The sequence below is a fragment of the Osmerus eperlanus genome, chromosome 1 (assembly GCF_963692335.1).
Source record: "Osmerus eperlanus chromosome 1, fOsmEpe2.1, whole genome shotgun sequence".
NCBI classification, from domain to species: Eukaryota; Metazoa; Chordata; class Actinopteri; order Osmeriformes; family Osmeridae; genus Osmerus; species Osmerus eperlanus.
In genome coordinates this window covers 16,993,567-17,007,492 of record NC_085018.1, presented here as the reverse complement: position 1 = coordinate 17,007,492, position 13,926 = coordinate 16,993,567, and the positions used below count along the sequence as shown (strand labels likewise).

At 46.1% G+C, this 13,926-nt stretch overlaps 1 protein-coding gene across 2 annotated transcripts in view; it reads left to right on the top strand.

Moving 5' to 3' along the window:
- Positions 1-563: 563 nt before the first annotated feature.
- Positions 564-13,926, top strand: part of epha8 (eph receptor A8) — a 40,121-nt gene continuing 26,758 nt past the window's right edge. Inside the window, exons 1-2 of one of the 2 annotated variants that reach the window (XM_062464485.1) lie at positions 564-808; positions 13,075-13,139. In XM_062464485.1, the coding sequence (XP_062320469.1) occupies positions 712-808; positions 13,075-13,139 (162 nt within the window). In that variant the 5' untranslated portion in view covers positions 564-711. The remainder of the gene's footprint in view (positions 809-13,074; positions 13,140-13,926) is intronic. The other variant, XM_062464487.1, reaches the window with a different exon arrangement.

Genomic DNA, 13,926 nt, shown 5'->3' with positions numbered 1-13,926 from the left:
TATTAACACACTTACTGTAATAATTTGTGTTTATTGTTTACTCTGTTGACTCATAAACACCCTGGATTTGCATACCCACATATATACAGAGCCAGATTGTGGTAGAGTAAAGATTTTGGGAGACTAAGAGAGAAACAAGGGATGAGAGAGAGGGAATGATGAGAGAGAGAAAGAGAGAGAAAGAGACAGAGAGAGTAAGACAGACAGAGAGACAGAGAGAGAGACAGAGAGAGAGAGAGAGACAGACAGACAGAGAGAGAGGGGGGGGCGTCATGGTCAATCAGGGCTAGAACTCAGAGCGAATGTGTTGGTCAGACAGATTGAGAGAATGAGCAGGTGTGTTATGATGAGAATATTTGGTTAAAGGACTTGCCAAATTGTGCATTCTAATTGGCTGCGAGGAGTGTGATAGACTGGGTGGTTCCTCCCCCTGGCTACTTGGTGAGTGTGCATGTATGTCTATGTGTGTATGCGTAAGAGAGAGAGAGCAGACAGACTGGGAGCCACAGAGGCTGTCTCTAACTCTAGCCCAATGAGCTTGCAGCCCTTACACACACACTCTCCTCCACACACACATGCTTTCTGTGCCGGCTCAGACACTGGGACGCAGAGAGAGGAAGCAAGAGGCAGAGCGGGAGAGTGAGAGTGAGGGAGTGAGAGGAGAGAGGAAGAGAGGGATCGGTAGTGTGTGTGTGTGTGTTAGTCAGCACCATGGCTTCAGACCATTGGCTTGCAGCTCTACTGCTTCTATGGACTACATCACTACAAGCACTGGCCACCGCGGGAACTAACAACAACAACAACGAAGGTAAGGTTACATTGTGTGCGTGTGTTTGTGTGTGTTTGAGTGTGTGTGTATAAGTTTGTGTGTGCGTTTGTCGGACAAAAAACGGAGTGAATGAATAACAGTTTCAGTCATTCCTTTGTATGAAAGCAGCATGAATTATTTGTGTATTTTGCCATCAGCAGGAATTAACATATGTAAAGATTAATTTTGAAACAAGCCTGCTGAAAGTTGCTCCCCAATACAAAAAGCTGTTATCTCGGTCTGCATTTTATGTTCACACTGGTTGATTATGTTTGCTTGCATATGCTGTCACAATTTGTGGGATTTTTTGTGTGTGTCTGAGTGTGTGCTTTTATTTGTGTGTGTGTGTACATGCATATATGCTTGTCTGTCTGTGTGTTTGTCTGCGTGTGTGTGCGCTTGTTTGCGTGTGTGTGTCTATGTGTGTGACAGAGCATCTGTCCTCGACCACAGTTAAAAGCTCCCACCAGTCTTGACCACACGGGTTATAACAATGAATTGACAATAATTATCACCATAACCATTAAAAATGTGGCAAGTGTATGCTTAGAGAGAGGCTGAATGGTGTGTCCTGGGAGAGCCCGAGTCAAACAAGGACAGCACAGGATCTGAGGTTACTGCCTGACTGAACACCACCAGACAGATACTACACTCAATCCTCCAATAACAATCCAAGTTGGTTGGTAATCGTTTTCAGCCCCTTGTGTATTCGTTTGTGTGAGGAAACTTAAAAAAGCATTGCACCAGAATCATCGTGTAACCCGAACATAGTGAGGTCACTTCAGAAGCACAAGGTTCTGTTTACTTCTCTCCGTCTCATTCTCTTGTCCTCCATCCTGCCATCCCTGTGACAGAACAGCCTTGTTGTCATATGGTAAACTAATGTCACTCATCCTCATTGTGCCCTGTTGTCCTCTAGAGAGCTGTGGGAGTGTGTGTGTGTGTGAGGGAGTGTGAGTGTGTGTGAGGGAGTGTGAGTGACAGGGTCCGCGTCCTTGTCGTGGGTCCTGTCTCCTGAGACTCAGAGCGGAGTCATCGTTGGTGTGGCTGCCAGAGTTCTGGCCCCACTGGCAGCATCAGTTTAACACCAGAGAGAGAGAGACCTCAATGAGGGTGAGACAGGAGGGGCTGTGGGGGTGAGACAGGAGGGGCTGTGGGGGTGAGACAGTAGGGGCTGTGGGGGTGAGACAGGAGGGGCTGTGGGGGTGAGACAGGAGGTACTGTCTCCCTAAAGGTACTGAGAGGAGGGGAGGGCAAAAGTGTCGCACTTAATTCCACGTGCCACTCTCATTGCCTCTTTCCAGTAGTTAAGTAATAATATTTCATGCTGCTACAGTTTATGTTGCTGTGTATGATCTAGTCTGAAACATCGCCATGGCTGCTGAACCCCACGGTCCCCCTCCTGCAACGATGGTGGTCTCACACACACATGCTCACAAGCAGGATGGTGGTCTCACACACACACGCTCACAAGCAGGATGGTGGTCTCACACACACATGCTCACAAGCAGGATGGTGGTCTCACACACACATGCTCACAAGCAGGATGGTGGTAACACACACACACGCTCACAAGCAGGATGGTGGTCTCACACACACACGCTCACAAGCAGGATGGTGGTAACACACACACACGCTCACAAGCAGGATGGTGGTCTCACACACACACGCTCACAAGCAGGATGGTGGTCTCACACACACATGCTCTCAAGCAGGATGGCTAGGCTCCTTTACACGCAAGGCTACACACACACGCAAGGCTACACACACAAGCAAGTCAAATATTGATGTTATAGATGATATAGACACAATTGTGTTATCTGTAAGCACACATGAACATCTGCTTAACGCAGAGATTACAGTTATGTAGTCACTTAAGTTTGGAATGGGTTCTGATCTACATTCGAGATGGAATCCTTAAATCATTCAAAATAAAAAATAAATAAAGTTATGCTTATTTAGCAGCTCAGTTGAAATACCTTTTTATGACATGTGACTTGACCTGTCATGTGGCAGTAATTTAAATTACACATTTTCAATTACAATATATAACAATATATATATTAACAGCTTACATCAGTGTAACATTTCATACTTGCCATAAAAAAGTATATTTTCCGTTACTTCATGTACCATTTAAAAATAATTGTGTATAAAAATAAATCTAAGATACAAAATGAATAAAAAGGAGTTTTGTCCTCTTAAATTTTGTTATAAAATATTAATCTTTAAAAACCCTTTTGGTTGGAAGTCAAAGTGGCTTCTAAAGAAAATTGTTCCTCGAAATTAATTTCACTTCTTGCTTTAGTTTAGCTAGGGGGCAATTACAAATATTACAAGTATATGAAAATGAAGATAACCTTTGAAAGGACAGTTAGAGGAAATAAGAAAATGTAATATATGGAGAAAGATGTAGGCTCTCTGGGAAGACAGGCGGCCCTCACTCAACTCTCTGACTAGAAGAAAAACTCAAATGTGGTACTAACTTAACACACCCATCCACACAGGCTCAAACACAGGCTAACACTTCCAACCACCAACACTTTGGCTAAAAGCAACAGTGAATGCCGGTTTGGTTTGATTTGTTGAGTCAAATTCAGTTCCAATTGCTGTAGTTAAAAGGATAATTTGTAATTTAGCTGTGGGAAAAATGTGATGATCTACTTAATTATCTTTTAAGGGCTCAGTTCAAAACACTTTTAATTTACGTTTTTCAGTATCATACTGAACATTTTATGTCATAACACAAAGGAAAAATTAAAAGAAGATCACCCACAAACGTCTTAAAATGTACATAAAAAACAAAGGAAAATGCTGAGCTGTCAGTGCTTGTGATGCGTGTTTCTCTGTGCTGACACATAACATTTTGGACGTGTCTGTCAGAGTATGTTATGCGTACACATTCAACTTGAATGCTTCTCTAACAGCAGAAACAATGTTGGAAATCCAGGCGCAAATCCCCTTCCACCCTGGAGACACAGTAATTCCACGACATGATTGTAGAATATCCCTGCTTCTCTCTCTGTCTCTCTCACTCTCATTCTTTCTCTATCGTGTTCTCTCTCTCTGTCTTTTTTACCTCCTCTGACAGACAGTGTACAATAAATGGTTCACATATAAAACTGTAGAAGACTGATGTCATGGTACTAGTGTTTTGGAATGAAACCACCTTACACAGAAAATGGCACCCAAGTTGTACAAACATTACAAGAAGAAACATCTTAACCACAACATTTTCACATGAAGACAAACTCTGAGGAATTGTAAATAGTGAAAGAAACGTTTGATATTTAAAAATTTACAAATCTACATACTTTCATCTGCAGAAAGTTAAAAAAATAAAAATAATTGTGAGGTAAGTATAATCAAACCAATTTACTGTTCTGTCTTAGCAGATAAGCTGACAAATGAGAACAGCTGAGAATAGCTTTTTTGCTATTAGCTAATATTATCTCAGTAATCTCAATTTGCCATGAGAAAACACTGAACAGGGTCTTAATAATCTACTGTTGTTTCATGCTAATTAGCTTGTTAATGTTCTATTTGTATGCAATACATTCAATCTACTACATTTTAAACAACTGCAGTTTTACACAGAAAATAAGTAAAAAAAGTTTACTTTGTATCAGGTTTCAACAATCCAAACGGAAGTTCCTTTTATTTACAAATCTCCCACTAGCACTGATGCATAGTTTGTTGAAGTTGGGATGTGATCTGTACTCTTTTCTCTGACAGCCCATGTGTGCTGGTGTCCCTGATTCCACCCCTGAATGCTGCTCTGTCTCCTCGAGCCGGGGAACTCTCCTTGCAGGCCCCGGTACTCTGAGACACAACCTCCACCATGTAGAGAAGGAAAGGCATACCTAATGAGCATGCTCACTCATTAGTATAGTGCTTTTTATCTAGAGGGGGATGTGGGACTCAAACCCTCGATACACACTGCCTTGGGCTGAGCAGGATAGGAAGTGTGCAAAAGACACACTACAGGAATAATACCTTATCACAGTGAACCACCCAGGAGTGGAGAAAGTCACTGAGAAGTAGTTGGTAAACTGCAGAGTCTGGATATGTTTACACTAGAATTACCATAATGAGATAACAAGAGTGTGGAGATTTGCAGTTACACAACAAAGTTGTGCTGCATTTTTGTGTGTGTACATCTATGAACAATAAGAGGTCATTCATATCACAGAGATAAATCAGCTAAACCCATATGTAAGCAACATTAATGCTACTTCCAGACAATGGTGTTTTTACCCTACAATAATCAAAGACTTTCTGGATTTTGGACTTATTGTCTGGCACAGTATCATATGGAAGTCACCTTACTGTGTGCTGGCTGGAGCACACAGTAAGGTAGCACCTCAGCATGGGTCTGATCAGATCTGCCTTGTTAGGACTGTCAGTCAGAATATGCCAGAACTAATAGATCAATACAAGCAGGTGTTCAAACCTTCCAGACCTGTGGCTTACCCCTGATTAAGATGGGCCTAAGAAGCCTGGGACTCTCCTGAGATCTCTCCCCCATTACCAGAGGCTGCGGCCAGGTTGGGCTGAGTTCAGCTGCCCTGTGCCCTGGGTATACTAGCCAATGCTGTTTGTAAAGTTGTTAATTTATTTATTGGCCCACCTAGCTTGTGGGCTGTGAGATGCTTCACTCTGTCTGTTGGAGAGTGAGGCGGAGAGATGGTTGGCGGCGGTTTGTGACAGCTCTATAATGGGCTGCTGTAGTGGTTGTGTTAACGCATCCCTCCTGGTGGGATCACTGTGATGTTCCCTTCATGGGGACTGATGAATGACTGAGATCAGGCTGTGGTGAGACTGACTTGTCTTATGTTTCATAACACAACACTGAGAGGAAAATACCTCACATCGCCTGAATGCAAGAAACACTTAAAAGTATGAAAGAAATGGGGAAAAAGTATTTTGGGGGAAAAAGTATATTAGTAGCTAAATATTAATATATAAATATATATATATTTATTTATAAATTTAAAGACAGCAAAAGAGACTCAAGCTGAGATAAAACAGAGAGAATGGAGAGGGAAAACATGGCATGTCTCTTAAAAGTGTCTCTCAGTCAATTCGTGAGTGTCTTTATCAACAGCGGCGGGCAGTGCCTTCCTGATAAATCGTGGCTCTCAATTCCACTCAATCCATTAGAGGATTTAAATGTTCATTAAGTTTAATAGAAGACTAGCGAAGGTCTAATACTCTCTGATAAATGCTGGCAAACCTGGCAACCCGTGGCAATTGCTATTTTGCCAAGGAAGGGAGGCAGTAATAAGGTCAAACAGAACAAGCCGTACCCAGCTTTCTTCTTTGTTTGCATCCTTACTGTAACAAACTATGTGTGTTCGGATAGTAAAATGCAATATGTAGAGTCAATGATTGTGTATGGCTGAAGACGCTCTCTGCTAACCTTGCTGTTCAGAAATGATGTAGTGATCCACAAAGCCAGTGCGATCCAAAGTGATGGATCTCTTTCGCTCTACTGTCTCCACAAGGAAATAATACATTTTACAGCCGGTAATCTGGCCATAAATCACAGGCCTAATGTGATTAAGATGGTGGAGAAGGTGGATACACACTTCATCCAATAAAGACGTTTTTGCACATACGCACATGGACACTCATGCAAACACTTAGACAGATACACACACACCTACACACACACACACACCTGCACATGTACATCTATGCATGCGTGGATACATCTGTGCACAATGATATTAATGCTTGCCACATGCAAACCATTTCTCTTGACCGAGCCAAAGCATTTATAATGCATAGCCTATACACAGGCTGGGATGGAGATAGGGAGGGAAGGGAAGGGTGGAAAAGAGCTGAATAAATGAAATCAAGGTCTAGAATTCTGGAGGAAAGGATTATAAATCTATTTCACACTCTTGCATCAGTGCTTGGCCTCTGAGTTACCTGGTGGCCTGAATTGTCATGGGAATGACAAACTGATCCTCTGTTTGTCTGGTAGAGGGCTAGATCCCTCGCTCCACTCATCTGTGAAACGATAGTGTCTGTCCTTATGATAGGGAATGATCCGCCCTGTTGTCCTTTCAGAGATCGCCATCCCTCTCCATCACACCATCCCTCTCCTCACACCATCCCTCTCCTCACACCATCCCTCTCCTCACACCATCCCTCTCCATCACACCATCCCTCTCCATCACACCATCCCTCTCCTCACACCATCCCTCTCCTCACACCATCCCTCTCCTCACACCATCCCTCTCCTCACACCATCACTCTCCTCACACCATCCCTCTCCTCACACCATCCCTCTCCTCACACCATCCCTCTCCGCACACCATCCCTCTCCATCACAGAGCACAGTCCCTCCCTCACTTCATCTAAGGTCTTAGGACATGAGGGAACCTCATGGATCCAGGATGGTACTAGTACCAGTTGGTACTGTAGTACCAGCTGGTACTGACCAGTCCATTTACACACTGACTGGTCCATACGGTCCAAAGCAGAGGACTTGAGTTCCGACACCAACTTTGAAGTTGATGACACCAGTGGTGTCTCCGGCGGGGGGAAAGCACACTCGCATTAATCCGACAGTGTGTCACCACACACAGGATAATAGTTTATCCTTTGTTACGCTTCAGTGTTCCATCTGAGTTCCATTTGTTTGTGTTGTTTATCCCCTGGCTGTGTTCTATCAGCCTGCCTCCAATAACAGCAGGCGTCTCGCCGTGTCACTGTGTCACCACACGGACAGCTGGTGACTGCGTGTGGTAGCGCAGTCAGGCGTGCAGCATCAGGACTTTGACTGCGCGGATGAACATAAACCCACGCGCGCACACGCGCGCGCGCACGCGCTCTCATGCCTGTACACGCTGCAGGGTCCAGTCACACGTACACGCATGACAGCATGTCTACAGACAGGAAGGGAAGCATGCATGGAGTACACGGATGCTGTACCCGTGTGTGCGCGCTCGCACATGCACACACACACACGCACACACATACGCACACACATACGCACACACGCACACACACACATACGCACACGCACACACACGCACGCATACACACACACACACACACACACACACACACACACACACACACTCCAAGAAGAACAGAGTAATGCCCATGAGACATCAAACCCTCTCTGAAGGCATGCACAACACTCGTCAATAGACAGCAGATTTAACTGATGAAGGGTCTTCATTTGAGACTCCGAGAAATGATGAGAAGATGAAAGTCAGTGAAAGAGAGACATAGCCGTTCCCAGGTTTGAATCAATCCGACAGAACCGGGCCTTGAGGGGAATGAGAGAAAAAGGAAATACATTGAGAATAACTCATCTTATTTATTGATGAGGAGCCTAGACTGTGGACAGGATAAGAAAGAAAGAGAAAAAGATATTAGGACTGGAGAGAGAGCAGTATCGATGAAGCATCTCTGTCAACTGTCTATTCTTTTTCTCTTTCTGGACTCGCTCTCCCTCCCTCGATCTACAACCAGCTAACCTACTCCTGAACTCCCTTACTATAAATCAGTAAAGCAAGTTTCTACTTTGTTAACGGTCCTATTGCTTGAAAACCTGTACACCTGGTTACTAGTGTCAGCTCAAATCTGTGTGGATGTCCCAACACAGGGGAATGTGTCTTCATTATCTATCTGGTTGTTTGCAGATGTATCCTCCTCCTTTCTTTCCATCACTCCCCCATCCCGTGTCTATTAATAGCTTTGCACACCTCTCCTCCTCTCCTTCTTTGCTCCATGCTTCTGTGGAGGTTTTCCCTTGGGCCCCAAGGCCTCGACGGCAGTGTGCCCAGCAACACGCTGCTCTCTCTGGGGAGATACGGAGCCTCGCTGCCCCTGTAGCCTACTCCTTCTCTATCCTGCAGCAGGGCTAATGGTATGCAGCCAGAAACAGAAAGAACTTAGTCTCTGTACGTTTGCAATGACTGTTAAAACAACATGAATGAGAGCCACACGAGTGCCTGTACTTGAATAGGCAGCTCATCTATAGAGACATACTGTGTGTGTTGGCTTCTAGACATGGCAGAGAAGGAACGATACACTCGGAAAAACCAAACTCGCCTGACTTTTTCGAAAAAGCCTAAGAGGAGCAGCAGCTTTAAAGCTTGTTTTTCTCTTTACCTATCCAGATGTCATGTCAGCAGCAAGAGACGGCACACTTTGTTTTTGGCTTTGTTGAAAGCGGGCAGCGATTCATAACGGTATTTAATAATGCTGGAGTGTTTTGCTGTCTTGTTCTCCCAGATCTGAAGAGTGTTTTCTAATGGAAGTGTGTGAGCACGCAGGTCTGTGAGGCTACTGTTGTTGATTCTGTTTACCACCAGGCGCTCAAGGGAATCCTTGCCTCACTCACAGCAGAGAGATGAAATGTTTGGGATGAAAACTCGGTTTTGGGGGACGTCTCTATCAAAGAGGGGTAAACTGATTCCCTACAGACTCCTCCTCTGTTTCTCTCTCTTCTCCCAGCTTCTCTTCTCTCTCTCCTTCCCTCCTCCTGTTTCGGAGTCTCTTCAGGGCCCCAAGGACAAAATGCTTGGGGGATGGCAGTGTGTGTGGGTGTGTGGGTGTGTGTGTGTGTACGGGGGCAAATTGGAGGGAGATGGACAGGTGTATGGGGAGAGGAGCCTGAAGAGATGACAGAGAGGGGCACCCTGATGGGGTAGGGGTATACCAGTCGAGAAGAGATTCACCAGAGAGAAGAGGATGGAGGGATGCTGGTCCAATAGGTAGATGAAAGATCTTTGGAGGGGGTACAGTCGGTGAAAGGAAGGATGTTGTGAGTGGGGTCTGCATAAACATAAAAATGGGAGAGCGACGTGAGCAACTGACTGATCTGGAGTTAGTCTATTAATTGGGGTGCTGGGAATAGGTGTGGAACAACACAGCCTTTTTTAGAATAAAGTCGAAAAGTAGAAAGTAGGGGGGGTGTGAGTGTGTTTGAGGCTGGTGGCTGGACTTCTCCCTCTCATCTCTCAGAAAGCTTTTATGGGCTCCTCTGGTAGGAGGGCTGGAGAGGAGCGTTATAGAGAGGAGACAGGCTCGTTAGAACAGGGAGGTGTTGATGAGATAATTACACAGCTGGCACGGACCCTTTCCTAGGATGGAAGTGCACTTGAGTGCCTGTGTGTGTTCGGCGATGTCACTGCTTTATGTGGGACTCTCTGCGGGTAACCCAGGCAGGAGCTGATCCACGCCATCAACCCAATGAATGCTAGGCCTGTGGCACAGATTGGCATTCAGGAGCTGGCAAAGTGGAAGCCAGGGAAATGTATGTTTGTTTATAGGAGCCAGATCTCTGGGTCTATCATTTCTTTCCATTCTGTTTAAAATGCACTATTGTTGTTTTGCTAGCTGGAATCTTCCGCTGCAGGCAATAAGTGGAACTTCTTCCTCTTCTCCATGGCCCATAATTCACCTCTGTCTAGAGACACTCAGCCGTGCAGCTTGCCGGAGAGGGGGAGGGGGCTGGTTTGGAGTGGCGAGGGCCCAGGCAGTTCCAGACTGTAGCCGGCCACTGATTTGATACATGCACCAGTCCTGAGTTAGCAGCCGGAGGCTCACACTTGAACTACACGCACATATCCACACACGCTAGTTTACACACACACACACACACACACACACACACACACACACACACACACACACACACACACACACACGCATTGTTGTGGAGCGAGAGAAAGTAATGGCCAGGAAAAGTTGACCACTGCCCTGGGAAATATGTTCCACGTCTCTCAGCGAGCAAAAAAAACCTTACTCAGTAGGCAGCCTTTTCATTTGGAAGAGAGAAAGGGAGAGAGAAAGAGAGAGAGGGAGGATGCGAAGGAGAGAGAGGGAGGGAGGGAGGGAGAGAAGTGAAGGATGATGAGAAGGAGGTTGTCGTGTGTTGCTGTTATGAACTCAAAGCTTTGAAAGATGAACAAACTCAATTTCAAGCCCAGATTCCTTGAGGAGAAACACTCTATTTCCTCAAGCTAAGGCTTTAACCCTGAGCAAAACAGCACATTTGGGCAGAAACCTTCCCCAAATATATTACGTCTGTACGACTACAGACCAATGCCACTGTGCAATACTGTATTTTACGATAGTCACATTTGCCTGTGATAAGCTATATTTATTTAAATCCAGCAACAACAGCATCACCAATATGTTAATTATTGTCAATCTGCCATGTTATTGGTGTCACTTCAGAGTGTGATGACAGCCAGCCTGCAGAAGTATAAACTGCAGTGTACAGTCATCATTTAGACAGCCCCTGCAATTTAACACACCACTTCCAATGTCTTCAAAGTCAGAAGGATTTTTCATTTAAGTAGAAATTAAATTAATACCGGTGGGACCGCTCAAGTATCTTCAATAGCTTTGGCGTGAGTTGATGTCTCACACTCTTATAGGGATATTTGTCTTTTATTCCTGATTTAATATAAAGCAGAATTCCCTCATGCTGCAATGCTCGTCACACAATTATTATATCCAGTCACATTCACCTGATAGTTCCATTATGTCACTTTGGCAGGCTGGACTAACACTCAACAGCGTGTAATTGTGACATCCATTTGTGACCTTGGATGGAATGTGGGACCAACGCATCATCACTGCGAGACGATAGGACAGAGGCACCCTCAGGGGGGAGAGAGGAAAAGAGCGATGACAGACGGAGGGAAGGAGGAAAAAAGGAGGAGAGCGATGGCATACGGAGAGAGGGAGGGAGGGAGAGAGGAGGAGGAGAGCGATGGCAGAGGGAGAGAGGGAGGGAGAGAGGGAGGGAGGAGGAGAGCGATGGCAGAGGGAGAGAGGGAGGGAGGGAGAGAGGAGGAGAGCGATGGCAGAGGGAGAGAGGGGGGGAGGAGTAGAGCGATGGCAGAGGGAGAGAGGGAGGGAGAGAGGGAGAGAGGAGGAGAGCGATGGCAGAGGGAGAGAGGGAGGGAGGGAGAGAGGAGGAGAGCGATGGCAGAGGTAGGGAGAGTGGATTCACGAAGGGGAAGGTGGCGGTGCCATCTGTCTCTGTGTTCTGACCCACTGCCCTCCTCAGCGCCCACACGCCCAAATTAGGACCATCTCCACGCCAGCTAATTACATCACGTGCGAGAGAGAGAGACAGAGAGAGAGAGAGAGAGAGAGAGAGAAAGAGAGAGAGAGAGAGGGAGGGAGCAAGAGAGAGAGAGAGACGGAGAGCAAGGTAGAATATGAGTTTTATTGAGGAGGCAAATGGAAAAATGAACGATGAAAAAAAAGCAATGGGAGGAAAGGCAACGGAGAGAAGAAGGGAGACTGAACGAGAGAGGGAGGGATGGAGGTGTGAAGAGGCTTGATAAGCTCCTTTTAATGTGTGTATCAGCTGACAGCAAACCCCGGGGACGGTCCTCCATTCCTCTGTTTGAGTGTGTGACATCAGAAGGCAGGGAGCACACACACACTTCGGTCAGAGGAAGGAATAGGCTCTCAGGATTGCTTACTTAGGGTTCCTTATAGCTTGTTCTTCGCTGTGGCTCCCTCCCAGAGCCTGATGGGTGGTGTTGCGCATTGGTTTGATCGACAACCAATCGCACACCATGCCCTTGACTGTCGGCAGAGCTTTCTGACTGGCTGTTTCTAATTACAGACCCCATAATGCTTCACACCTGGAAAACCAATATGTAAATATATACAAACAGTGAAACAGAGGACAGAGCAGTCCCACGTCTCCTCTGTTCTTACCAGCCTCTTTAGCTGCTTCTCTACCCCCCCTCTTTTTCACCTTCACTTCCTCCTCGGTCTCTATATTCCTCCCCTCCTCTTCCTCTTCCTCCCCTCCTCCTCCCCTCCTCTTTCTCGGTCTCTATATTCCTCCCCTCCTCCTCAATCTCTATTCCTCCCCTCCTCCTCCTCCCCTCCTCCTCCCCTCCTCCTCCCCTACTCCTCCTCGGTCTCTATATTCCTCCCCTCCCCTTCCTCCTCTCTTTGTCCTCCTCCCCTCCTCCTCATCCTCCTCCCCTTGTGTTCAGAGAGCTGAGCGGTGGCTCAGAGGGTAAACTGGGTCAAGGTGACATCACCTGCCGTGACACTCGGCTTGGTTGCTGTGACGACCGTCCAGCCTCATCTGTCACCCCTGTCACACAGGTGTGTGCGTGTGGGTCTGCGTGTGTGCCTGTGTGTGACACAGAAACTGTATCAGGTATCCCTGTTAACAAGAACACAGAAGCAAATGACACACACACACATCAATATTGCGTCATTGCCAATATAACTTTGTTGTTTTTGTTTTGCAGTGAACCTACTGGACACATCTTCCATATCAGGAGACTGGGGCTGGCTATCATATCCTTTGCATGGGGTAAGCTGCCTTCTCAAACTACATGTCCAGTTAGTCCATGTTCTCACATGTCTTGTCTTCTGTCCCAAGTCTGATATTTAAATTGTTGGCTCCAAACATTGCCTCCATTCTGTGGAACAACATGATTTTGTTCTGTTAAACCGTTCCAGTGAATTGGTCAGGTATATTAGGGGGGAAATGGGTGGTGTAAGTGACACTAAGATCTAATGAGATGCTGTCAGTCTGTGGGACTGGTGACGAGATGTGCTCGTTCTCCATCTCTGACCCTTCTGGCTCTGGATCCTGATGGGGAGACATGGGGGGATTAGAGAGGGATTGAACAGGCGAGGAAGGAGACGAAAGGGAGGGGTTGGATTGTCATAAGGGCGACAGAACGTCAGTTAATTAGCATAACGCTGGGTGATGATGCATGGGGTATTGAATTAGCGACTCCCACCGTGATCCTAGCAGCAAGCCGTCACCACCCCCGCCTCCACCCGCCATACACTCCTGTCACACACCTTACCATAGAGATTTACCCAGCATGCCTCACTCCCATACCAGGACACAATTACCCCAAGCTTGCCCACATCACAGGATGTGATGCAATTAACTTTAAGCCAATCAGCGGAAGGTTTCTTGTTTTCCTTTTGATTGGTCGAGATGAAAAGAGACGTTTGAGTTGAGCTAAATTGGCTGAGTGTGATGACAGCACTGCTTTCAATCTGGATCTATACCTGGAATAGCTGAAGAATGTGTGGGTGTGTGTATGTATGTATGTGTGTGTGTGTGTGTGTGTGTGTGTGTG